Here is a 26,032-nt window from a genome sequence, read left to right as displayed (position 1 = left end):
GACACAGTATATCCAGGTGGATGCTGCACATTGGTGGTGGTGGAGGGGATCCCCATTACTTGTAAAGCGCTTTGAGTGGAGTGTCCAGAAAAAGCGCTATATAAGTGTAAGCAATTATTATTATTATTATTATAAACAGTACAAACCTTCTGCCATACAGTATGCACTTCTCCAGGACCAATTTCAGCACACGATGATCCTCGGTCAAATGAAAACTTTAATTTATATCACATTGGCTTCTGGAAAAGCAGTTGATCTGACATCACATTTGCCGCAACATACTTCATCCTCACTTTGAGTGTAATCTTGGGATTTGAGCACAGAAGTGAGACACACCCCACCCCATAAAGGACTTGAGACCCAAATTCCTGTCTTAAAAGACTAATAAACTTCCACTCAGACACACTTTTTATATCTAAGTTCTCTGATTGACTATCTTCACCTGGGTATTGAGCCAATCATCTGGTCCTGAGACTTAATAGGCTGGATTTGAGTGTCTTTCCAAAAGATTATTTAAAAGCCTCACTTATGCAAATAGTGACACTCTATCTTTTCTTCACATATGAGATTTTAAATATTTTAGCACTTTCCTCTTCACCTGCAACACACTCATCTATCTATAGTAAGTGGTATCTTTGCATCATATTTCACCATGGAAAGAAAGATCAAAGGGTTTTGGCAGAAGAGAAGGAGCTCTCCTCGCCCATATAGGAACAAGCAATCTTGGTGTTATTAGCACCACACTCTAACCAACTGAGCTAACTGGCCATACAGAAGAAAGTGCTCTCTGTGCAGCATAAACATTTAATTTAGAGATTTTTTTTTCCTACTCTGAATTGAAACCCTCCCAATTAAGTGTGTGGGCTCTCTGGAAGTGGACAAAATGGTTTTAGTAATTGATTTTCTATCTATTTTTCTATCCTCCTAGGAAGAGGGCATGATTGCTCACTGTGCGGCATAGAAGGTGTTTTAGAGCTTTTACTAAGAATTGAAACTCTTGCAAATACGTGTCCTTACTTCCTGGAAGCGGATACAAGTGGTCTGAGTTGCTTTATTGTGAAGTGACTGGAACAATAAAAGAAGAAATGGACACAAAACTGGAGATGTCAGGTCAGTGGGGTGACTTGTATGAAGCCAGTCTTTAACTTCCTCACTGGTGAGAATATAGTGGAGAGATGCAGATTGAAGTGGGAAAGACTGAACTGTTATTGTCTGGTTTTGGTGCTAAAAACATCTGTAAATAACAGTAACAGGACTGAAAACACCATTTCAAACACAATTACTGTATCAGTATTATAGAACTCAAATCATTCAATAATATTTTGCATATTTTATTATAGTGTTGATATGTAGAAATACATTCTGTTAATAATTGCTAATTTCATTTAATTTGGAAAATTCCCCAAAACCAGGCAACCTAACATAAAAGGTTTAATACATTGTTAAAGATCCAGAGTGAAAGTATATAGAATATTGTTTTACACAATCTCTTAGTGTTTCACAAATTATATTTATTTTACAGGTGGCACCATGGTTAACATTGCTACCATGCAGTGCTGGAGCTCTGTGTTTCATTCCTGCCCTGTGCGCTATCTGTGTGGAGTTTGTAAGTTGTCCCCCATGTTGGAAATAAGTTTCCTCCAGGTGCTCCAGTTTCCTCCTAAACTCCTAAAACATTCTGATATTATTTTAGGAAGTGAGCTTAAAAGGCTCGTTTTTTCATGATCATGAGTTTTGTAATGTCAGTTTGTCACACCTATCAAAGTGTGTATTGTTTGAGCAAACTTTTAAGTCTCCTGTGTTCCTGTCATTTAAATCCAGATGCTTTAGTAGATGTCTGTAGTTATAACATTTCTGAAGTTTTAGATTTTGGGATTCTGTGCCTTCTTGTAGGGAAATTTTAATACCAGGTTGTCTCATGTTGTGTCTGGTTTTGTCTACAGTGTCCTTTGTGTAGATCAATTTATATGACTAAGTTGATAAACATTTACATTTCCTCTTCCTGTGAGGTGGATATTATCATTGTGAGTGGCCAAGGGCTCCTTAATTTTTTATTGATACTTTTAATATCATACATTAGAAATAACACGCAGATAAAAATGGGTTTAAAAAGTTTATTGCAAAACATCTTTTTAATAACATTTATAAAAAAAATGTTACCATCAAAAGTGGTACATTCAGAATTGAACATCAATGAATGGTTTTATTTCTAATTTCTAAAACATCAAAATATAAAAAGAAGAAAGACTGAGCAGAAATGGGATGTTCAAGCCTCCCTTTTCTAAAACACAAGCTGCAGGTGCTGTAGACACAGACACCGAGGACAGTGTGGAAACAGTGGAATGAAGTGAACTCAGGTCACAGTCTGAATGTGGAAACAGTGGAGTGAAGTGAACTCAGGTCACAGACAGTGTCAGTGTGGAAACAGTGGAGTGAAGTGGACTCAGGTCACAGACAGTGTCAGTGTGGAAACAGTGGAGTGAAGTGGACTCAGGTCACAGACAGTGTCAGACAGTCTCAGTGCTCAGAGCTGCTGTAAGACTGCGTGACTCTGTTGGTGGAGCTCTTCTGTGTCTAGACCTGCAGGAGGAGCTTCTCCCAGACAGCCCTGTCAGTCTCACAGCACCCATCCTCTCCCTGAGACTCGTCCCCAGCATCATCGTAGTCAGCCCTGTCAGGGGCAGAGACTCCTTCTTCAGAGGGCAGTGTGGGCAGGACCCTGTCCACTCCAGGGCCAGTGTGGGGGACACCTGAAACAGAGACACAGAGTAAGAGACAGGCAGTGGACAACTGATGGACAGGTAGGACACTCTAAGCTGATATTTTTGGTTTAGCAAGTCATTAAAATTGGACCCATCAATTTTTAATCACGGGTACAGTATGCATTTTTTTTAATTGTATATGTGCGATTTTAAAATCTATAGGAATTAATTGCCTATAAACAATGCTAGAAATAGATAGTATCACAAAATTAATACTTGAAATACGGTTTGTCAAATGAATCAGGTATTGAAATAATATTACAAATTACAAATAGGGGTTATGAAAATGGTGAATATCAGAAATGACAGAGTAGATAAATTAATAATTAAAAAAATCATAGCCCCCACCTTGTAAAAATTGTTAAAATTTTGCTAAGAATATACCCAAGCTTTTGGTATAGTTAAAGGCAGATTAGTTCTTTGTTCTTTGGTACAGCTTTGGGAAAACAAGTAATATTTCAGACACAATGAGTTAAATATTTGTTAACAATGACAATACTCACACTAAACAACACACAGAAGAAATGTACAGCACACATGAATTGTACAAATTTAGGCAACTACTTCCTAACCACCCAGAGAAACTACAAAGTGTCACCAAGTATTTAACTTTTACAGAACACCTACACAGGCCAAAAGAAGAGATATACAGTAGCCGCTTTTTTAAAAATCAAACAGAATACGACCTACAGTTAAATCTCTCTCTTTATGAACCTGGATGCTACAAAATCAATATACAGAACAGTTGTTACAATCATTTAGTCAAAAGCCTTGAATAGGACATTTTTTAAATCAAATTGTATTTTTTAGGATGAGTTGATGGTTCAGTGCAGATTTCACTTATGCTTATGAAGTTCCAGTGCTCTAAAACCACAGTGAAGAAATACTTTGACAGTATTTTCTGGACTCATTCTTTTTGCAGTCAGAGAACAGAATTCCTGGTCTTGGGGAATCCAGAGCTTTGCTCTGCCCAGACCTCACTCTCTCATAATAGATCAGCAGCTGATCAACCTCAAACATCTGATTGGCTGGGTATGTCAGTATTTGGGTTTCAATGAGACTCTGATCTATGAAGTCTAACCTTGTACCAGTACAGTCTCTCAGCCTGTACTGGCGAATATTGATCCCAAAATGCCTGATGCCCCCTTATCTTGAATGAAAGTGGCACTGACATGGATTACTGGGAGTCGCCTTCCCCATTACTGAACCACCTTGCCCACACTGAGCCCCCTGGCTGTAGCCCCCTTTACCTGAAGCGGGGTCTCCCTCACTGTCCCCCACATGACTGTACCCAGATTGTGTATAATCAAAGAGGAGTCTCCCTGTGAACAGAAGAGCAGGTCAGTAATGTCTCTGTCATTCTGACACAGACTGGCCTGTCAGAGATCTCTTCTCTTCCAGTTAGTATTTATTTGCAGATGTGAAATTAGGTCAAGACTAATTTCTAACGACAAAGGTTAATGCAGGCTGGTACAGGGTGTACTCAATCTTATTAATAATAATTCACCTGACACAGTGTCTGGACTCTGGAGCACAGTGATGGCATCATCATAGTACTCTGGAGCCTCTTCTTTCACAGAAGACATTAGCTCCCCTAAAGCACACAGAGCACAATGTCACTATCAGTCATCAAAACACTGTTTCATCTAAAGCGCAGGACTGCTGGAGCTCATCATAACACACTGATTAACTAAACATCATGTTATGACTAAAACACCAGACTCTTAAGTACAGGTGATCAGGGAACCTGATTTCCTCTCCTATTCATTTCTGTCATAAATTTAAAATTAATCCTAGATTTTGTCGTATGAATATATTTGGACAGAGAGCAGTAATGTGAGCCCCAAAATCCAGACTCAGTGTGATGTACTGTGCAGTGCACAGTGAGAGGAGAGAGTCAGACTCACTGGGATTGGTACAGGGTTTCTCTATGGGACTGGACTGAAATAACTCACCTGACAAGGCATCTGGGCTCTGAGGTACAGTTACAGCATCATCATAGTACTCTGGGGCCTCTTCTGTCACAGGGGACATCTTCTCTCCTGAACCACAAAGAGCACAGATTCAGTGACACATATCAGAGCACTGAGCCATCTAGAGCACCGGACTGCTGGAGCTCCTCAGAACACACTGATTAACTGAATATCACAAAGGAACTAAAACTCCAGACAAGTACAGGAGATCAGGGAACCTGATTTCTAATCCTATTCACTTCAGTGATATATTTCAAACAATTCCTAAATGTTAAAATAAGATGTTGAAGGACATCAGGGGAGAGAAAGGTTGGTTGTATTTGGAGAGATTGGTGATGTGGACACTATGAGCAACTGAAGAGGAGCAGACTGAGTGTGCAGGGCTGAGATCACAGAGAGAGAGTCAGACTCATGTGACTGGTGAAGGATAACACAGACTCCATATTCAGAGGCTGAGATCAAAGAGAGAGTCAGACTCACTGAGATTGGTGCAGAGTTTCCCCCATTTGACTGGACTGAAGTAACCCACCTGACAATGCATCTGGGCTCTGAGCTACAGTTACGGCATCATCATAGTACTCTGGGATCTCTTCTTTCAGAGAGGGTATCGAGTCTCCTGAACCACACAGAGAGACAGAGAATTTACACTTCCGGACTCAGACTTACTTTGACCATAGAGCTGCAAAGTTACTGTAGTGTGATTTTAAATGTTTTGTGGAGTATAGTTAAGCCATAACTCTAGGGTCGCTGATTTATCTGATCTGAAAGGCAGTTTTTACAGCATGCTGTTCCCCAGTCTCCTTTTCTATCAAAACCAATTAGAGCAGCACCTTGTTTACTACCCCAGTATTGACCAGCTATAGTTTTGCTCAGCATCTGTGATCTGCCGAGATAAGGCTAGTGTGAGGCAACACTGAAGAGCTGGCTTTATAAGGTATCAAACACATGTGGTTCTATTTGTATAATTCAGTATTTTCTACATAAGTTCTCTAAATGGCATCCTGGTTTGAGGTGAGAGTGAGTACTGGACTGAAGACCACCCACTCCCACACTGAGCCCCCTGACTCCACCTCCCCTCACCTGGTACTGGGTCTCCCTCACTGTCCTCCACATCATCGTATCCAGAGGGCAGCTCATCAGAGAGGAATCTCCCTGTGAACAGGAGAACAGATCAATATTACCTGCAGTCAGACAGCAACCACACTGTCCTCTACTGGAAGAGAAGCCAGGATGTGAGTTTGTGTCTATAAGGCAGATCCAGAATCGTGCTGTGTTGATTTTCTTCACTTAGTTTGACACCAGTTGAGAAAGTAAACTCTACAGGTTTAAAACTAAAAAATACTTTTTTTTATAAGGCAGCCCAGGGATAGTGATGTGATCATTTTCTTTATCTACCTTAACACACCTCTTGAGAAAACCAGTCAGAAACCAGGATGGTTAGATTTTCTACAATTTTTAAGTCCTCAGATCTTCCTCAGAGGGTGGAGATCAATCACACCTGAAGACTCTCTCCACTCACGTCTCCTGGGGGCACTGTAGGTTCCCTCTCTGGCCAGTTTATACTCTATTTTCTCATAGATGGCATCATGATAAGGGGCGAGTGCTCCCTTAGATAGGGCTGTGTGAGGAAACAGACACTCAGGGTTAACATGCAGGGAGCAGAGTACAAGATCAAACATTGACTACTAAACCTTCTTTGGACATTTGAGCACATAAATGTTATGCTTCTGGATTTGCAAATTTCCTGATATCTCCATCTGTAATTGTTGATAATCTTTTTTAAACTTCAAATGGTTTTCTCTACCAGGTTTATTCCTCACGGTAATTATATAAATATCAGTTCCATGTGAGTGACAGAACTGACCACTAGAGGTCACTATGTGGATGGAGAGTTCCCTCCCTACCTTTCCTCAGCTTCCTGTTCTGGATCAGCTGCCCCACTAACAGAGCCAGCACCACGAAGAGCAGAGCCCCCAGCAGCAGGAGGACCAGGGGCGAGGCAGATAGACCTCCCAGCAGCTGTGTCTGGGGTGTTGTCCTGGTTCTGCCTGAGAAAGGGGGAGACAATGGATGAACAGGGACCAGGAGAGGTGCTCTTGGACTCATGTACGCTTTGACAGATGGAATGTTCTGTCCTCCCCCATTTCCCATATGGGGCTATGATGGTTCAGGATCAGGTGCGTAGAGGAAAGAGAGGCACTAGATCTACAATGGGAATCTGAAAACACTGATCTTCACCCTGAGAGAGGAGAGGAGACATTACAGCTACACTGGGAATCTGAAGAGACAGAAAGACAGGAGTTATCACTGACAAGGAGGATTTCTGTTCACCTGTAGCTGTTGCTGGACTGGATGTTGGCTCTGACAAACCTGTAAAAGAGATACGAGAACTGTCATTATTTTGTCTTTGGTTTTATAGCAAGCTGAATCCAGAGTGGTCTTAATAAAATAAAAATCTTTACATGTGTTCCTTGAGGTCAAATGTAGGATTGCAGGATGAATGGTGTCTTGCTCAGAATTAAAGTCTAGTGCTGTTCACACACACAGGGCTACACAACATCCCGATCTTGTGACTGATGATCTTAAGATATTAAGCAGTGATAGAATATGTGTAACAGTGTATCTTCTCCATCAATCTCCTACTTTGTTCATCTACAGTTCTAAGACTCTCCTCACCTGTACAGGTAACCCCTGCATCCTCCTTGTGTCGACAGTCACTCTGATTCAGTCCAGAGTGACAGCAGTCCCACAGGTGAACCTCACTGCCCCTGCAGTTCACCTCGTCCAGCCAGATGGCGCCACTCCCTGGTCCGAATGAGGCCTCTACTGCTGCACTCACTGCGTCCCCACAGCCCAGCTGTCTGCAGACCACCTGGGCATCCTGCAGGTCCCAGGAGTCGTCACAGACTGTCCCCCAGGGGCCCTCATACCGCAGCTCCACCCGGCCAGAGCAGTTAGTGCCTCCAGCCAGGCGCAGAGCCAGTGGGACTGAAAGTCAACAGAAGGGTTACTGAGTGTCATCAGATCTGTGACTGTAGATGAGAGCAGAGAGGTTACTGAGTGTATTTAGCTCAGTGACTGTAGTAGAGATCAGTGAGGTACTGAGTGGCTCTAGAAGAGAGCTGTATGGTTACTGTTCCTCAGCTCAGGGCTGCGGTGTCTCTGAGTGTTTTACACACTGAACTCACCTGGGCAGTACAGCTGAGGCTGCTCTTCCTGAGGGGCTGGAGTGCTTCTGTCAGCTTCTTTTCTAGGACCTTCAAAGATTAATAATCATATAAAAACATTATTATTATAAAATAAATAACAATGACATTGCTTTCATTTTTATACATGTTTGGATATAAATTAATAAGAATTCAGTTTAAAGCTTTTGTCTGTTCTTAATATGGCAGAACACTAATTTACAGAGCATTACTCTTCCCTCTGTACCTGAGCAGGTGATATTAGCCACTTCTCGGTCTGTGCAGTCATTCTGGCCCCAGGGGGAGGAGGGACACTGCCACAGGGTGGAGTCGTGTTTGCGGCAGGAGACAAAGTCCAGCCATTTGGGATCAGGGCTCAGCCTGGAGTTTGTCTCTCTAGTGGTGCCCTTGTCTCCACAGCCCAGCTGTTTACAGATCACTGCAGCTGTAGTGTCTGTCATGCTGTTGGCACAGATGCTGCCCCAGGTGCCATTGTAGTAAACCTCTGCCTGTCCTGAACAGCCTGCAGATAGCCTCAGGAGATTATGATCTATCAAGACAGCAAGGAAAGTCAAAGGAAACAAACCCTGACAAGACAGCATTTCATTCTGAACTGGTAAGAAACTACAAGCAAACAATGTGAACAGCAACCAGTCTCATTTCCCGTACTAATCCAGTTATAACTGACTCACGTAATGAAACAAGGACAGCTGTACAATAACACAGTTGATATGAAGGTGACAGGACTGTGTGGTTCTACAGCATTCCCAGCTGTATCATAACTATATCTTAGTCTCTTTTTACAAAGCTTTGCGTGATCTTGGCCCAAAATATTTGAGTGATCTTTTAGTCCCTTATAATCCCTCTCGTACACTTCAATCACAAGGAGCAGGTTACCTAGTTGTTCCTGGAATTAAAAAAGTCACAGCTGGCAACAGAGCATTTTCTCATAGAGCTCCCCAATTCTGGAATAGCCTCCCCGCAGATGTGTGGAATTAAGACGCACTCCCAGCGTTCAAATCTGGGTTAAAAACATATTTGTTCAGTCTAGCCTTTGGATAAATATTAAGGAAAAACAAGCCACGCAACCTACCAATTTCTGTTTTCGTTGTCATTCACTAATACTTTATTTCTTGTCTATTCTGAGGTGGAGTGTTAGGAAGCCAGGCCCAGAATCCAGCTCCTTCTACCTGTCGAACTCAACTTCCCAGAGAAATTTCAACCAAAGGAAACTACTGAACATTCCAGACACTGCTGGACCTCACTACACATTACTGAAATAAAAATACTATCTTTTTCACCATGTCTGTTCATTTTAATTAACAGAGGAGGATAGGCTCCCCCTTTCGAGCCTTGGTTCAGGCCTGGAAATCTGTAAAGCTGCTTTGTGACAATGTCCATTGAAAAAATACAAATAAAACTAAACTGTATTGAACTGAATTTTCCTCAGTAGGATATATTTAAGCACTCCAAATGCAAACCATATCCACGTTGTGGAATTCGAGAATATGGATGATTTTTTTTTCGTTCGTTTACCTGAACACAGGATTCTCACATCCTCCTTGTGTCCACAGTCATGCTGTCCCCACCCTGCTGAAGGACACTCCCACAGAGACGACTCGTTCCCCAAACAGCCCACCTCGTCCAGCCAGATGGGTCCAGTTCCCTGGCTGAAGGAGGCCGGCACTGGGGCACTGAGGGCCGTCCCACACCGGAGCTGCCTGCACACCACCTGAGAGTCTGCCAGGTCCCAGGAGTCATCGCAGACTGTCCCCCAGGAGCCATTGTGATAAACCTCCAGCCTCCCAGCACAATCGCCTCCTGCTCCAACCAGCCTTAAGGAGCGCTGGGCTAGGAGAGAGGCAGGACCAAATGATAAAGACACATTCCTATAAACATAGTAGTTCAGGTGGGTAGCTGCATCAGCATGCGTAGGCTGCAAAGGAACAATAGGCTTATTCCATGCTGAAAAAAAGAAGAAAAAAAACACAACGTTTCGGCCGTGGAGCCTTCTTCAGGTGTGAATTTCTATAAACATTGCTGATACAATTACCTCCTACCTCATCTAGCCTGAGGGAGTGCTGGGCTAGGAAAGAGACATATATATCATTATGGCTGGAGTGGTGTCATTCAAGCTAACGTTGACTCTTAAAAAAAAGTTAGGAGTCTCAAAAATATTAGTTTACATATCTGCAGAACTGGTAAGCACAGAGGAACAAAGTGAATCTTTTGGTTTACTCGAATTACCTCCTTATTAGAGTTGTCATCAGACTAAATTCACAGGATAAAATATAAACAAAGAGAAAGAAGAGAGAGGTAACTGAAGGAAGGAAGAGAGAGGAGGCATGTCAGACAAGAAGAACTGGAGATAAAATTCTAGTTAAATAATGGAACCTTGTTTAAGAGACCTTGCAGTCTTGTAATTTAAGAACATTAAAACATTTTCAGGTTTCCTTTATTGTGCAATCCTCAGGCTAAAGGCATTCTCTCCTAGTTGGAGGTTTAGAATAGAAAGTAGATTTTCATTCACTTTTCGGCATTATATTAGTGAGAACATATTCTGTTCATTTAGGATGCAGGGTAATTCTCTGGTTAGCCTGTTTATGCATCATAGAGGATTTCAGATTATAGAGTTATAAGGGAAAAATGTTTTATATAACAAGGGGTAAACTATGGATTTTTACCCTGTCTTCAAACTAAGTGTCTGTAGAAAACCCGAATAGAAATAGCTATAAGTCAATGAATTCTGACCATTCTGAGGCTTAGAGAGATATCATTGCTGTTTGGGGCAATGCTGAGCAAAAAACAAGTTTTTGTTTAATCTTCATTGCCTGCATGTCAGTCAAGTGCAGATCAATCAGATTCTAGCAATCAGTTTGTAAGAAGTCTTCTTTTTTACTGCTTAAATCCTATATATAGCCTCTCTAGCACTGCCTATGTCACTAAGACATATGAGAAATGTGATGATTCAGGTTTAATATCCAAGGGTTTATCTTCAATCCAAGCCCTGGTCCAGGCCTCTACTGTCTATACTTCACAAGATATTGCACCCCAAGATGTTTAAGGGCACTTTCTTCCAGGTGGAAATTTCCCCTGGATTCTGTGACAACCTGAGACTCCATCTCCAATGGATTTGTTAAGATTATGTCACGAACACGGACTGAAATCCATGTCAGATCTTGTAGAAGACCCTATGCGATGCGGTAAGAGCTGGAGAAAACAGGAGGCGTGGTAAAAAGGAACACACAGGGGTTTAATAGTGCACAAAATAATAGTGACAGTCCGTGAGACAGTGTACGAGGAAGACAAAACGGCATCCAAATCCAAACGGGTCCAAAGGCAGGTCAAAGCACAGTCCGAGAGTCCATCAACTAGAAATCCATCCTGGGACGCAACAAAGTTAAAATCCCCGGGAGGGGGGAGCACACGGACAAACAAAACATGGAGGTCCAAGGGTGACGGGGCGAGATCCTCCAGACCCCGGGCTCAGGAAGCGGGAGGTGTCGGGGATGAGGCCTATGCCCTCAGGAGACGGGCGTAGGGTGTCCTGGTGCTAGGCGGGCCTCGCAACATCTTACCCTAATGATGAGCCCCGAGGACTGGAAGAGCTGGTCTTAAATAATAACACTAAAAGGGTACACCTGGAGAGCTTAATCACACGAACAATAATGGGAGCAGTGAAGCGCCCTCTAGGGAGGGATGTCGGGCGTGACAGATTCTGAATGTTTTAATGTTTATTTTCTTGTTATATCAATGGAAATCCAGCCCATTCAAGATAAAACATTATATATCATTAATAACACTAAAAGATTGTTTTTATGGACCTAATAAACCAGTACTTTTCAATGCTTATGATGTAGTAAGTGCATCTACATCCATATGTTCTGGTAATGCCCACCAATCATTCTTTCAAAAAAATGAATAGATAAAATGTTTGTTTCCTTAGGCTGTAGAGTTTCATTGTTCTTTATTAATGTATTGACTTGTCATGCAAATATTCTCAGTTTTCATCTCTGTTGCTCACAACTGCAAGAAAGGAGATCTTAATGAATTAGAAGCACAGGCCTCACATCTGTGGTCAGCAGTGCATTAACCTGATGACAAAACACTGCATCTCTACAGAAAGGGATGATTGGATCGAACAATATACAGAGCTTCTTTTACAGACATGCTCAAGTTTCAGGAAACATTTATCCCAGCTCTATTATCAGTCTATATTAATGGACAAAAGACTTAAAATAGGAACAAATATCACTTCATACAATATTTTAACTCTTAACAGGTCCAGCTGTTATATTTTGTGACAAATCTTTTAGGGTTTGTCTTTTATGTCCTACATATCAATCTGCATATGATAACAGTCAAAAATACTTTGAATGGCTCCTACCTGAGCAGAGCTGGGCAACATCCTGTCCAGTGTTGCAGCTAACTGTCTGTGGAGAACTGCAGTTCACCAGGTGAGACTCGTCCCCGGAGCACTGAATACCTGTCAGACACACAGTGCTGTCACTGTCCCATACAGAGAGGAGTTATAGACTTGTACTACAGAGCACTGAATACCTGTTAGACACACAGCACTGTCGCCTGTCTCATACAGAGAGGAGTTGTATATTTGCACCACTGAGCCACAGCCCAGCTGTCTGCAGACCACAGAGGCCTCTCTGTAGCCCCAGGAGTGCTGGAGGAGTGTCCCCCAGGTGCTGTTGTAGTGAACCTCCACCCGGCCATCACAGTGACTCTCTCCTCCTGACAGCTGGACTCCACCATCTAGAGCTGACAAGGATGAATCTAAAAAATAAATGAACATCACGTTTTATTGTCAGTCAGATATCAGTACCATAAAACCAGCCCACGGAGATGGAGAATTTGTTTTGTCCAGGTGAAAGGATGGAAAATTTGTTCATACCTGACTGATTTCATCGTTATCTTTTGGTAAAATTAACATGACACATCCATGTGTTCAACCTCAAGAAGCATTGTTTTTAAATAATAATAATATCACTTTATTAACCCTAAACAATTCCTTGCATTAGGAATTATCTTTTCACATATCCCGCTTGCTCTCCATGAGACACACACAGACAGGGAGAGAGCATAGGATCTGCCATTGTACAGCACCCCTGGAGCAGTTGAGGTTACAGGCCTTGCTCAGGAGCCCAACAGAGTAGGATTCCTCTGCCAGTCACAGGATTTGAACCAGCAACCTTTCAGCCATAAGCACAGATCCTTAGCCGCAGAGCCACCACTCCACCCAATGTTAGTTATTAACAGTTTTTCAACAAAATGTTTGGACATCATGTTTCATTTATTGGATGGCATTGTGGTGCAGTAGTTAACATTGCTTGCCTCACAGCACTAATGACCTACATGTTCTTCCCATGTTCACGTGGATTTCCTACCACAGTCCAGAAACATTCTGACAGGTTATTTAGATTTTGGGATAACTGCCCCAGGTATCGGTGTGTGTTTGTGTCTGTGTGTGCACTGTGATGGACTGGTATCACTTTCTCCTGTTGTTTGCTTGGGTAGGCTCCAACTCCCCCATGACCCTAAATTGGATGAAGCTGTTAGAAAACGGTTGGAATTTCAATTTAAAAGACAATTTTTCACTAGGATCCAACAGATTGGGGGATGCGATGGGGGATGCCAATACATGTGTTTGTGAACTTCTACCGCTGCACTATCGAGAGCGTCCTCACCAACGGGATCACCGTGTGGTATGGCAACACCTCTTCGCGAGAAAGAAAGGCACTGCAGAGAATGGTCAATATGGCCCAGAAGATCATCGGCTGCAGTCTCACCGAGATTAAACAGCTCTATGAGGACCGCTGCCGTGGTAGAATTCTGGCCATCACAGAGGACAGTCACCACCCAGGGCATGAGCTCTTCACCCCACTGCCCTCAGGCAAGAGATATAAGAGCATACGGACACTTAACACTAGATTCTTCAATAGCTTCTATCCACAAGCAGTGAGACTGGCGAACACATTTAGCCATCCCCCTCGGACCACACCCACACCATCACCATCTACCTCATTGTAATTTATTTATTGTACGTCTCCAGTCATTGTTTACACGTCTGTATTGTTTACATTCAAACTGCCTGCATGTTTACTTGCACATTGTCTATTGTTTGTTTGTACATTGTCTTGATGCACTGTTTGCACTTTGTTTTGTTTTTTTACACTTGTTTTACAATCGAGAGACTTTCTGTAAGTAAGAATTCCATTGTACCAGTACCGGTTACATATGGCAATAAAGTTCAAGTTCAAGTTCAAGTTCAAGATTGATGGAAGTGGAGCACCAGCAATGTGTCAAAATCACATTTACATTCTGCATGTAATGGCTGCATGTCCCGAGTTCATATATTTTTAGTAGTTAACATGTTTAATTATCAAGATGTAAATTGGTTTGATGGTTGCATTCTCACCAGAGCAGATGACTCCTGCGTCCTGTCCATGAGAGCACACTGCTCTCCCCCATGAGGAGACAGAGCAGTTTGAGAGACGGCTCTCATTCCCCCTGCAATCAAACACATCAGCCCATACTGGTCCACTGCCCTGTCCAAACCAGGCCTGTCCTGGTGTTGCTACAGCCTCCCCACAGCCCAGCTGCTGGCAGAGAACACTGGCATCTGTGAGGTCCCAGCACTGATCACACACTGTCCCCCATTTACTGTCGTACTGCAGCTCCACTCGTCCAGAGCAGGAGTCCGAGCCGTTCGCCAGCCTGAACCCTGTGTATCCTGCAGATAGGAGAGAACTTCATCAGCATGACACCATAACAGGGCACATGAAATACAACAATAAAAAAAAAATCAATAAGATGAAAAAACTGTAACATCCAGCTCTCAGTGACCGAGAGACCAACAGAAAGCTTTGACTAAGAACAAATATTGTGATGCCATGTTAAGGCTTCTTCAAGATGTGTTACTTTTTATTTTTGCCAAGCTTTCCCAGCACCTAAGATAGTGATGTGAAGCTCACAGGAGACAATGTGCTCCCTGCTCCAGGCCTGATGAAACCAGGAAGGACAACCAGGAGAAGAAGACGCAGAACAAATACTGCCCGATCATCAGCCTCCAAGCTGAAGGCTTTCACTTTTATTTTTCATCACTACAACCCCAGCCTTAGACCTGAAGAAGAGCGTTGTGTTATGCTCCCACCTAGCCTTCCCAAAACTTAGAGAGTGTGCAGGTGTGCCCGTTGTGGCTAACAATGAGCCGCAAAAAAAAACAAAAACAAACAGCACTTGTGCCTGTTTTTGAAAAAACAAACCAGAGTACTAGTTTATTTGACAATCTCAGATACAACGTTAGTTAAATAATATCACAGTTATATGTGAGGTCCTATCAGTAAGAAAAATTTAAAAAAGTAACTAGCTGTGAACCTGAAAACACAACAAACACAAAAAGAAAAGTCTTCGGCTAACTCCCTGTCCTAATCTGACTCAAAACAACTAAAATTAACAAATCCAAGACATGAATAAAAATAAAAACAAAAACAAAGTCTCAATCAAATAATTTTCCTGGACACTGGTAATCTATTTTGCTCCTCATGTCTCACTAGATCTCTCATTTACCTATATATAGGCCAACTGGAGGTCCACAGCTGATATTAATTAAGATGTGACCTCCAGGGACACAGGGACTGTCCAACATCAGTGCTACACTAGTCCTACACAAGTCTCATACACTGCCTCTGCAATACCCACAAATACTCACAAAATACTACAATACTCACAAATGACAACAACCTTGCCTTTAGTTAAGTGATCTTATCTTACCTGTGCAAGTGAGACCCACAGCTCTGCTCTGGGAGCAGCTCTGCTCTGGCCTGGCTGCAGTGGGGCAGTGCCGTAGCTTGGACTCTTGTCCTGTACACTGGAACTGCTCTGACCCGACTGGACCCTGGCCCTGTCGGAAATGAGCGCCTCTGTGTATCACCGAAGGAGCCCCACAGTCCAGCTCCCGACAGACAACCTCTGCATCCTGCCAGTCAAAGTCAGAGTCGCACACTGAGGTCCAGGTGTTCTTGAGATTCACCTCAACTCTCCCAGAGCAGAGACTGTGTCCGTTCACCAGCCTCACAAAACCTGCAATAGAGAACTACAGGCTGTCAGTCTGAGCAGGTAATCTCTCATAGTGCAGCTCATTGCTCACTGCCACTGAACCTGGTGCCTGTGAGAATTAAACTTACTACCCTATGAAAATAAACCAACTTCATGTGAAAAAATAAATATGATAGATTCTCAATTTAAATCTTGACTTCTTATTGTTCCATTCATAAACAGATTTACACCTACAATTTAGCGTAGAAAATTACATTTTAGAAATACATACACTATTACAATCAATTGTACAATAATGCAGAGTGCTTTCAATAAGAATATAGATAATAGGATAGATATACAGTAGATAAAAAAGTAGATAATAGGATATAAATAAAAATGAAATGAAAGAGAGGAGAGTCAGAAGACAATCTGAAAGGTCAACATCAGATAGTTAAACCAAAAAATCTTTTAGGGCTGAATGTTGTTTTAAATTGATTGTTTTCCTCCAGAAATAATGTAGATACATGTACATCTAATAATTGTAGATGAATGTTAAACTCTATTAAGATCAAAGACTCTAAATCATCAATCTCCACCTCTGTGCTCTAACATGTGCCTCCAAAGAAGGTGTTCAGTGCATCATTACCTTTACGCTGGGGCAAATACAAGATATGAAAATCAGAGACACTAAATTAATCAGTTTGTGTAATACTACAAATCAAACTATCACCCTCATTCCAGCTGTTCCACATGTTCATAGCAATAACCACAGTGCTGAAGATGCCACCTGTGGAACACATTTGACTGTAGAATAAGTAAAAATAGAAACTGATCACAAATCCATCCATCCATTTTCGAACTGCTTCTTACAATTCATGATTCCCAGTGTAGCTAGGGATGTAGACTTAATAAATACAGAAGAAAAAAAAACTGATCCATATCACCAAATTCACAGAAGCAGAATGGCATGTCATATACTCAAAGAAAAGATTCCCCATTGCCTGGCACTGCTGAAACAGGACTGTCTGACCTGGGCACTGACACACACTCTGGACAAGACCAGGACTATCACAGCCTGGCACTGCTGGAGCAGGACTGTCTGACCTGGGCACTGACAGATACTCTGGACAAGTCCAGGACTGTCATAGCCTGGCACTGCTGGAGCAGGACTGTCTGACCTGGGCACTGACAGATACTCTGGACAAGTCCAGGACTGTCACAGCCTGGCACTGCTGAAACAGGACTGTCTGACCTGGGCACTGACACACACTCTGGACAAGACCAGGACTGTCACAGCCTGGCACTGCTGGAACAGGACAGTCAGACCTGGGCACTGACACACACTCTGGGCAAGACCAGGACTGTCACAGTCTGGCACTGCTGGAGCAGGACTGTCTGACCTAAGCACTGACAGACACTCAGGACAAGACCAGGACTGTCACAGCCTGACACTGCTGGAACAGGACAGTCAGACCTGGGCACTGACACACACTCTGGGCAAGACCAGGACTGTCACATTCTGGCACTGCTGGAGCAGGACTGTCTGACCTGGGCACTGACAGACACTCTGGACAATATGACAACACACACTAGCTGAGGGCAAGACACAGTAAAGAGAAACAGACCCTGAGGAAGTATAGGCTCAATTACCGAAGCTCACTTCTATTAAGATTAATAGAAACAGTATTATTCTTCATGTATTTACAGTATATATTGGCTACAGACGTGTGCATATGTGACCTTATTTCAGGTACAGTGCCTACATATTATTTTCTAATTTGTAAAGGGATGAGCATGTGGAGACAAGACAAGATTGTGATTTCTGTCAAACCCATGAAGATTGATCTGCCATCCTCAGTCACCTGTAAGGTGACATTTAAAATCAGGAAGCAGTTCTCCCAGATGAGATGGGAGCAGAAGGAAGGGACTGATCACTTTTGAGAAAGATATTAAAGAGCTGGTAAGCAGCTTAACTGCCTGTTGTATTCCTTCATGTGAAGATGCTCATTCAAATGTTTAGCTTTATTTTTTTTGTTTTTGGGTTGTTTTTATTGTTCTGTAAATAATTAAACACTACTTTGGAAATTAAGGCTTTATTTGTGTTCATCCAAATAGCTGCCTGTATACAGCAGCTGGCTTCTGGGTTTGACACTAACTTACAAAGCGTTTTTATTTTCTGAAACCTCAACCCTGGAAAACATAAAACAGAGGGAGAGGGACATTTTTCCCTAGAGAAACAGATGTTATATCAGATTTTTTAGTTATTTTTTAAGAATGTGAATGTATTCATGATGTATTTAAAACATTCCGTACTCTATGTACACTGAGAACTGAGGGCAACTTTGCTAAAGGATTGTAGGAATATGGAACAGGTTACCAGATATCCCAGCTTTCTTGAAGAAACAGTGGATGAGATCCTTGGATCAATACTGACTACCAAATGGACCAGGAAGCTGAGAGATCTCCTCTACTTTGTAATAGATTACATTTTGAGAATACATATCAGTCATATTGTTTTTATTCTATAGTTTTTAGATATTGTTGTAACTAATTTGTTTCACTCAATCTCACAGAATGCGGTCATTGTTGTTATGTTTGTAAATATATCAGAGAAAAGCAACTGATGTTCAATGTCAATGCTGTAATTCTTTGATCAATACAGCTCTTTGAATCTGAATTTAAATAGAGAAAAGGGAGAAGTAAGAGAGACACAGCAGAACTGTAAGTGAAAATGATCCTGATGAATTACAAGGAGGACAAACTGGAGTTTTCAAATCAAGACCAAGAATAAATTTGTTTATACAGATCTATCGGTCACATACTGTAAATTTATTTGTAGATTTACAGCCTTATGATCAAACACTGTCCTTTGGCCTCTTTATTGGTCAATTGTAAAACGTAACAGGAATCATACAGGTGGGGTTGGGGGTTTCAGACAGTTTTCAATATCTTTTCTACACACTGCAGGAAATACAATCCAGAAGGAGAAAAGACACACAGTGACTTTGAGGGGTGCTGTCACAGCTCTCAGCAGGACAGGAGCAGTAAGAATGGGAGGATGGACAGATGGATCATGATAATGGACTCTAGATAAATAGATGAGTTTTAATTCTCCTCAGTGCTGGAGACTGGAGAGAGTCTGCGTCTCTTACCTGAACACCTCACTCCAGCATCATAGGAGGAGGGCTATACTGCTTCACTTCTTGTTTTCCACAGTCCCTCAGCGCAGCCTCTGACCCCTTGCAGTTGACCCAATTCAGCAGGACTGATCCAGACCCTGGTCCAAAGTGAGCTCCTCCTGGTGCTGAAACAGCAGATCCACAGCCCAGCTGTCTGCACACCACTGCAGCAGCATCCAGATCCCAGCCAGAGTGACGTACTGTCCCCCACTCTCCACCATGATACACCTCCACTGTCCCCTCATAGGGACTGGCTCCATTCACCAGCCTCACATCAGAACTGCCTGGAGAAAGAGAGATAAATACGCATGACTATGACTACAGAGGATTGAGACTTTTTCTTCCTGGGTATTGGGAGCTATAGTCCCTATAGTGGACAGGGGACATAAAAACCGTAGTGACTATGGCTCTCAGAACACAGACATTAACCACTGTGCTCTGAGAGCTGTGATCAGTACATTGGACAGGGATGTGTGATGTCAGAGTTCTAGGACTTGTGTTCCTGGGTTTCTGGAAGCTGTGGTAACTGCAGTGGACAGTGACTGTGGAGTCAGAAGCCTACATCACTGACACATGGTCTGTTGTATCTGTGTCTCAGGTCCTATATGTAAAAACTGTATGATACCACTGGCTGCTGCCTGCTTGTCCATATAAGGTAAGAGATATAAAGTGAGATTTAATGATGTGTCTCTTTACTTAGTGTGTTGTATTTGAAAGTGAGACCTTAGAAAACACAAAATAGAAACAGTACAAAAATGTTCACAAACAGATAAGTGCTTTATAGATTGTGCTTAAATATACCATTAATGAACCATTATCTAGTTAAAATATAACTAGATATTTTTTAGATTAAACATTCATTCACTTTCAGTTTGCAGTATGTAATGTTGTTCCCTTATATACTGTAGTACAAATCATTTTTAATACTGATTTTTTACATTCAGATTTTTTTTCACTTAACAAAGTCTTTTCAGCTTATAGATGTTAATATATGACTCACAGAATGAATTCCATTTAAAACACAGCATATTCCAAATGTATAAGATAAGTTTATTGTATGTTTAACTAAAATATGTTTACCAACCATGTTCTTGTGTTTTTGTCCTGAGACATTCTGGTCCTGATTCTCAACTGGTGGTGACAGGCAAATTAAATATTTCACTTGTATAATATTAATTAAATATTCAATTTTCATTATCCGGCTTAAAAACTTGCATTTGAGTATGCATTTTAAATGCAGACTCCACAGATTGACTGTTTTATCTGCGTCTTAGGTCCCAAACATAATAACTGCATGGTAACACTTTGTATGTATGTGGTAGAGATGAATCACTCTGCTCTGAGTGTCCCATTTGAAAATGAAAATGCAATCAGTACAATACCTTTATAATAAACAGATGATTTACATACTATACTAAAATATACATTAGCATGTACAGTACCTACTCAATTTCCAGTGAATATTTAACTAGATTTGTTTTTAAACCTTCACATTCAGGAATATTTGGAATATATATTGTTTCCATTATATATGACAATTCATTTGTAGTATCGATTTTGCTTTACATTCATACATTTCTTTTGCTCTGGAGACATGTTAATGTGTGCCTATTGTATTTTTAGCATTTACCTGTTAACTAAGTATACTTAATTTTCATTATCCAAACTTGCATTTTCATTATGAAAGCTTAAAACACTGCATTATTTATACATTATACACTCCAAATGCACACCACAAAGAAAAAAAAAAACACTTATCACACACATCGCAATATAATAAAAAATAATACCCAGCATACAGTTAAATAACCTCAAAACACAAAATGATTAAGCTATCATTGAATCATCAGTCAGATACTGTATAAACATATTTTCTACACATTATCCTTTACCTTTACTACAGTACAGCCTCTACGTGTTAAATTATTGTTGTAACGCCTCAGTGACTAATAAGACTCCACTTTCTAAAAATAATTGATATTCTGCTTTTTCTGAAGGAGTAAAGAATGCCACCTTTACTATAGTACAGCCTGTCCCTTTTAATGTCTAAACACAGCAAACCTGGTGTACATGGTGTACATCAGACGTTGCGTTTCTTTTCTTTAAACCACATGAGACAAAACCACACAAGACAATTTTCCTGTGAGTCTGGTGTTGAGAGGAAATGGGGCTCCTCTGTGTAACCTCTGTGTAAGCTCCTCAGGGCTATAAACCGGCAACCATTAACACATTTCAGAAGAGACAGACGACCCCAGTGATGGAGCTGCAGGAAGAGGCTGTCCTGATGTCTGCTGTCTCTAACACACTAGAGATGAGGAGGTCAGAGCCCCCAGATACACCAGGAGGCTGCTGCAGTGGTGGGGGTGTTAGTGTGAGGAACTGGGACTTGTCCTCCTTCTGAACGTTCATCAGACTCCATTAACTTTCCGGTCCCCCTGTCTCTCTTAACCAGCTACTGTCTTAAAGTGTTAATGTTCAAAATAAGCAGCTCTCTACACTGTAAAAAAACATAGCTGTACTGTATCTCTTTCATATCCCTCGATCACAAACAATTGTCTTCCTATGTAATATAGCTTCCTCTAAAAAAATACTCCAGGCTGAACAAATCCCATAATCCCAAAGGAAATACCTGCAATTAAATCTCACACAGACACAAGACAGGAACCCCAGACTGTCTGAACACACAAAGAGGAATAATGGCAGCAAAATAAATGGTTCTGAAAAACAAGAAGCTGTAAGACCAAACTAGGGGCTCCTGTTTCATGAAATTACTGTATATAACTAAAACAACAATGGTGCTGACTGTGTTTCACTGACAAGACTTTCACTAACAATCTACTTTTCTAGGAGAGTCAGTGCTATGTAGCAGGACTTGCGTTCTGTACTGGACAGTATTATCACTCTGCCCTGGTGGTATCTGTGTCCAGTAACACCCCATAACAAAGACAGGCTTCCTCAGTAATTAATTTGACAAGATTCTGTGATAAAACTATCCCAGTCTCTAGAAATGCTGCAACAATTATCTAAATATGTCAAATAACCCCTGGCACAAACACACTACTTAATAAAAAAGGTAATTAATAGTCTTCTTATTAACACAGTATGCACAGAAAAGTTCCTACAATTAAATTACTCCACTCTACAAAATGACATAACTACTGTATTATCCAACCTTAAAATGTCCTTGGCTCAAAATACTCCAGTCTTTTACAACACATTTACCTCCAGTGATGTCCCAGTCTCTGATAATTCTCTATTTAACAAACATGATATCAATGATACTACACCTGTGTGACATAATTATTCAGGCTAAAGATCTCACCTTCAGTAGAAATACTTTTCTCTTTCATAAGAGTTCTATCTCTAATTAAGCCACAGTCTGTAATAATAAAATGGAATCTCAATAATACCTCAGTCTTTAACACACTTAGCTCTTTACATACTGTACATCTGACAGTAATAATAAAATGGCTGAGTCCCACTTACTGGCTGAGCTGTGCAGCACCAGGACAGCGAGAGAGAAGATGGACAGGCAGCTCTCCATTGTCATCAGGACAGAGCGCAGCTGAGACCCCTGTCTTCACCCCTGAGCCCACAGGGCAACTGGGCTACTGCTCCGCACCCTGGACCCCCAGTAACAACACAGCCCCCCGCCCGGCCAATCACACACAGCACTGCCTTTTCAGACTGACAGCAGGAACCTCTCACACAGGCGGGACGGCCAATCACACAGGGCCCTTTCAGTCTTCTCCATATATATCAGAGACACATCACTGTTTCCTCTCCCAGCAGCGCGGAGGAGAGGAGAGACAGGAGCAGCTCTGTGTCTCACTGGAGGAAACACAGATACAGATACAGATACAGATATGACAGACAGCAGGGCTACAGTACAGTCAAATCTCCACCAAACTTTGAGGTTCAATGAAAACTTAAGCTACAGTACTAAGCAAATAAAAAATATGAAATACAATATAAGCATATACATGAGAATTGGATAGTTCTAAAAAAAATGTATTTTGATCATAATAATTATGATATTAACTATTCCCCATCCAAGCACAGAAATGTATAAACATTGCCAACCATTCAATTAGAATTCCAAGCATTCTGGGAATAAAGCACAGTGCCCACCAGAATAACACAATCCAGCGAAGATACCGGAAAAAAAATCAAATTGGAATATCAACCTCACTTTTATTTTTGGCACAAATAATTTCCATAGCTGTGCTGGTGACAAACGGGGGCACTTCAGTTTACTTTTCAATTACCCACTAAGGATAGCAGATCACTTCTTCTTCTGGAATTCTTATTTCATTAGACTATAATCAGCCAGTATGATTTTCTCAGTCTGATATCCACGTGACTGAGGGAGCTAGAATATCCCATTTTAACAATAGAGTGAGATCTTGTCTTGACATATTTATTAATATCACAGACCTCTGAGTGTGTCTGAGGACCAGTACAGGGCTGTTCCTGTCAGAATGGAGGCTGACTCTCAGAGCTCCAGTGTCAGTATGAGGAGAAGCTCTCAGACCTGACTGCTGCCAGAGCCTCTGAGCCTGAGTGGCCATGATCACTGAGCTCCTCAGCAGCTGAGAAAAGCCTCCTGTCTCCTGTGGTCACAGTGTGGTGTGGTTTAGTGGGGGCACAGTCTTCCTGCTATTTGCTTCCTGTAAATACACCTAATCTCCCCTTCAAATCTGTCAACACATGCTGTAATCTGCCCATCTCTCTCTTCTCTTTAACGTCATCCTCTTTCACATGCTAACTGCATTGGCAGGTGATAAGCAGAAATGAAAAAAAGTATGAAAAAGTATTTTTCTCCTTCTTGTTTTCTTATTTTCTTCTTGATCACACACATATAATATTGGCTTTTCTTACATAAATCTCTCTAACTGCCATTACATCATATTCAGTTTTTCCTTTTCTTTTTGATTACAATGAGCAGCTGGAGTAGGATCAATTATGGCTTTAATAACACCATTTGGTTCCGCTTAGAATGAACAAGGTGTTTACTGCTTTTATGAAGCAAGTTGTCTTATTTTATATTTCGTTAAGTTCCCCATGTAGTTGTTCAAAAATGATTTTCCAGAACAATCGCTCATGTTTGAACTAACGTCCTTTCACAAAATTCAGTCTAACCGGCTCATGGTGTACATGTCATCAGGCTGGAAAGAGAAGAAAAGAAACGGTGACACCTCTCTCCTTCTGTTTTCAGCCTGGAATAAACCTCTACTGTGTTCCTTTGCAGCCTACGCATGCTGACGCAGCTGCCCTACTTGAATTAAATGTCGTCGTGACCGGCATTGTGACGTCACACTGGGACGATGCCGTTAAACGAAGTGACTCTGGATTCTTGCTATCAAGCTGTTTACAGCTCAGCGTTACTTCTTAAATGTGACTTCTTTAATATTAGATTCACATGTGAGTCTTCAGTCTTAGCTGTGTGCATTATCTAACTGCCCCTCCCAAAATTGCGTTCTTTGTCCCACGTAATCCCAAATGATTTCCGCTGTTTGGTTTAATTTAAGTGAAAAAAAAAGTTTTCCTCTGTGTTTCGCTTCGCAAAGAAAAGACCAGCTTCGCTGGCTGGAACATACAGGTGACGTACATGTGCCATCTGTGTTATTGTGACACAAGTGTTAACCCGCTTTGTAACAGCTGACACGTCGAATGCTATTGGCTGCACATATATGAGTGAGCTGTGAGGACAAGGCTCTTATGACACATTTGTTTTTGCAGTTAATGATAACTGGCACATGTTTTTTTTTACAGTACCTAGCGACTCCAGACTCCTAGCGCCAGATGTTTCCGCATAACCGATAAACTAACCCCTATGCCCTCAGCCTTAACTGGCTCAGGCTGTGTTCCCGTTAATCAGTTGCTGCGGAAAAAGCCATGAAGGTCTTTGCGCTGATGTTTCTCTGCTGCAGGGATCTTGTCCATGCGGGTGAGTGCCAAATGTTTTGCTCTTCAAGAAAAGCAGCAAGTTTCAACACCAGCGGCACTTTGGGGGAAATTTGAAAAATTCCTGGTCTGAGTGTTTGTGTCTGTGTCTAAATAATAGACACATAATTTGTGAATTTTGGTAAAACGCCAGGAAATTAACACATTGCAGGTCTTTTTGTCTGTTTCCAAAATAGTAACACCAGCTGTCAGTGGGGAGGATAGCAGAGGGAGGAAGCAATGAGGATAGTTTGGCCAGTTTGGGTTACAGCCCTACTCTTTTTGAGTAACACCCTGTGGTTTTTGATCATCTCATCTGAAGCACAGCATCTTTTTACAGTGTAGTATCCCCGTCACTATACTGGGGCATTAGGTCCCACACAAGATCGCAGGGTGAGCTCCCCCTGCTGGCCCCACTAACACCTCTTCCAGAAGCAACTTCAGCTTTCCCAGGAAGTCTCTCACCCAGTTACTGCCCAAACTCATACCTGCTGAGCTTTAGTGGGTTGCTAGTTGTGAGTTGCAGGGTGATATGGCTGCTGGTGTTTTGTAACACTCTAAACACCAGGTTGTTTTGTAGAGCGATGAGCAGGGGGCATGGCTTCTCAGTCAGTTAAAATGTTCTTGTGTCCTGGAAAAAAAAAACATTAAGTCACCAATGACTGGTTAACATCCAGTGGTCCAGTTATCAAAATAGGTCGTAAAATCATGGAAGCACCGATTTGCTTAATGACCACTTGATGGCGTGTGTAAAAACCGGTTAACAGCGCTAGTCTATTTTTTTCAATGTGACACCAGTCTAAAAATTGCTGCTGTACATAGGTGCTGTGTAGCTTGCGCCCTTGATTTTCTGTTTTAAAAATAAAAAAAAATCCCTTTTCCTCTTCATTCCGATAGTTACAATTCTGACAGGCACAGCAGTGTTGGGGTCTGAG

General features: G+C 41.7%; 1 protein-coding gene and 2 long non-coding RNA genes across 3 annotated transcripts in view; all 3 read right to left on the bottom strand.

The window, feature by feature from the left end:
• Positions 1 to 2,100: 2,100 nt before the first annotated feature.
• On the bottom strand, positions 2,101 to 4,065 carry LOC148670379 (uncharacterized). The gene is made up of 2 exons (XR_015937075.1): positions 4,013 to 4,065; positions 2,101 to 2,750 (listed from the first exon to the last, which is right to left on the bottom strand). It is a non-coding gene; the product is annotated as an uncharacterized LOC148670379 (long non-coding RNA).
• Positions 4,066 to 6,593: 2,528 nt separating this feature from the next.
• LOC148670378 (uncharacterized) lies at positions 6,594 to 7,720 on the bottom strand. The gene is made up of 3 exons (XR_015937054.1): positions 7,412 to 7,720; positions 7,067 to 7,105; positions 6,594 to 6,783 (listed from the first exon to the last, which is right to left on the bottom strand). It is a non-coding gene; the product is annotated as an uncharacterized LOC148670378 (long non-coding RNA).
• A 35-nt stretch (positions 7,721 to 7,755) lies between these two features.
• Positions 7,756 to 26,032, bottom strand: part of LOC148670361 (scavenger receptor cysteine-rich type 1 protein M130-like) — a 204,528-nt gene continuing 186,251 nt past the window's right edge. The window contains exons 3-10 of the mRNA XM_088631020.1: positions 15,706 to 16,014; positions 14,351 to 14,665; positions 12,481 to 12,708; positions 12,308 to 12,406; positions 9,457 to 9,771; positions 8,168 to 8,470; positions 7,924 to 7,985; positions 7,756 to 7,767 (exon numbers count right to left, since the gene is read on the bottom strand). Of these exons, the coding sequence (XP_088487146.1) occupies positions 7,756 to 7,767; positions 7,924 to 7,985; positions 8,168 to 8,470; positions 9,457 to 9,771; positions 12,308 to 12,406; positions 12,481 to 12,708; positions 14,351 to 14,665; positions 15,706 to 16,014 (1,643 nt within the window). The remainder of the gene's footprint in view (positions 7,768 to 7,923; positions 7,986 to 8,167; positions 8,471 to 9,456; positions 9,772 to 12,307; positions 12,407 to 12,480; positions 12,709 to 14,350; positions 14,666 to 15,705; positions 16,015 to 26,032) is intronic.

This window comes from Lepisosteus platostomus, chromosome 5 (assembly GCF_059453375.1).
Source record: "Lepisosteus platostomus isolate fLepPlt1 chromosome 5, fLepPlt1.hap1, whole genome shotgun sequence".
NCBI lineage: Eukaryota > Metazoa > Chordata > Actinopteri > Semionotiformes > Lepisosteidae > Lepisosteus > Lepisosteus platostomus.
The sequence above is the reverse complement of the archived record's forward strand: the minus strand, read 5'-3'. Positions and strand labels throughout refer to the sequence as shown.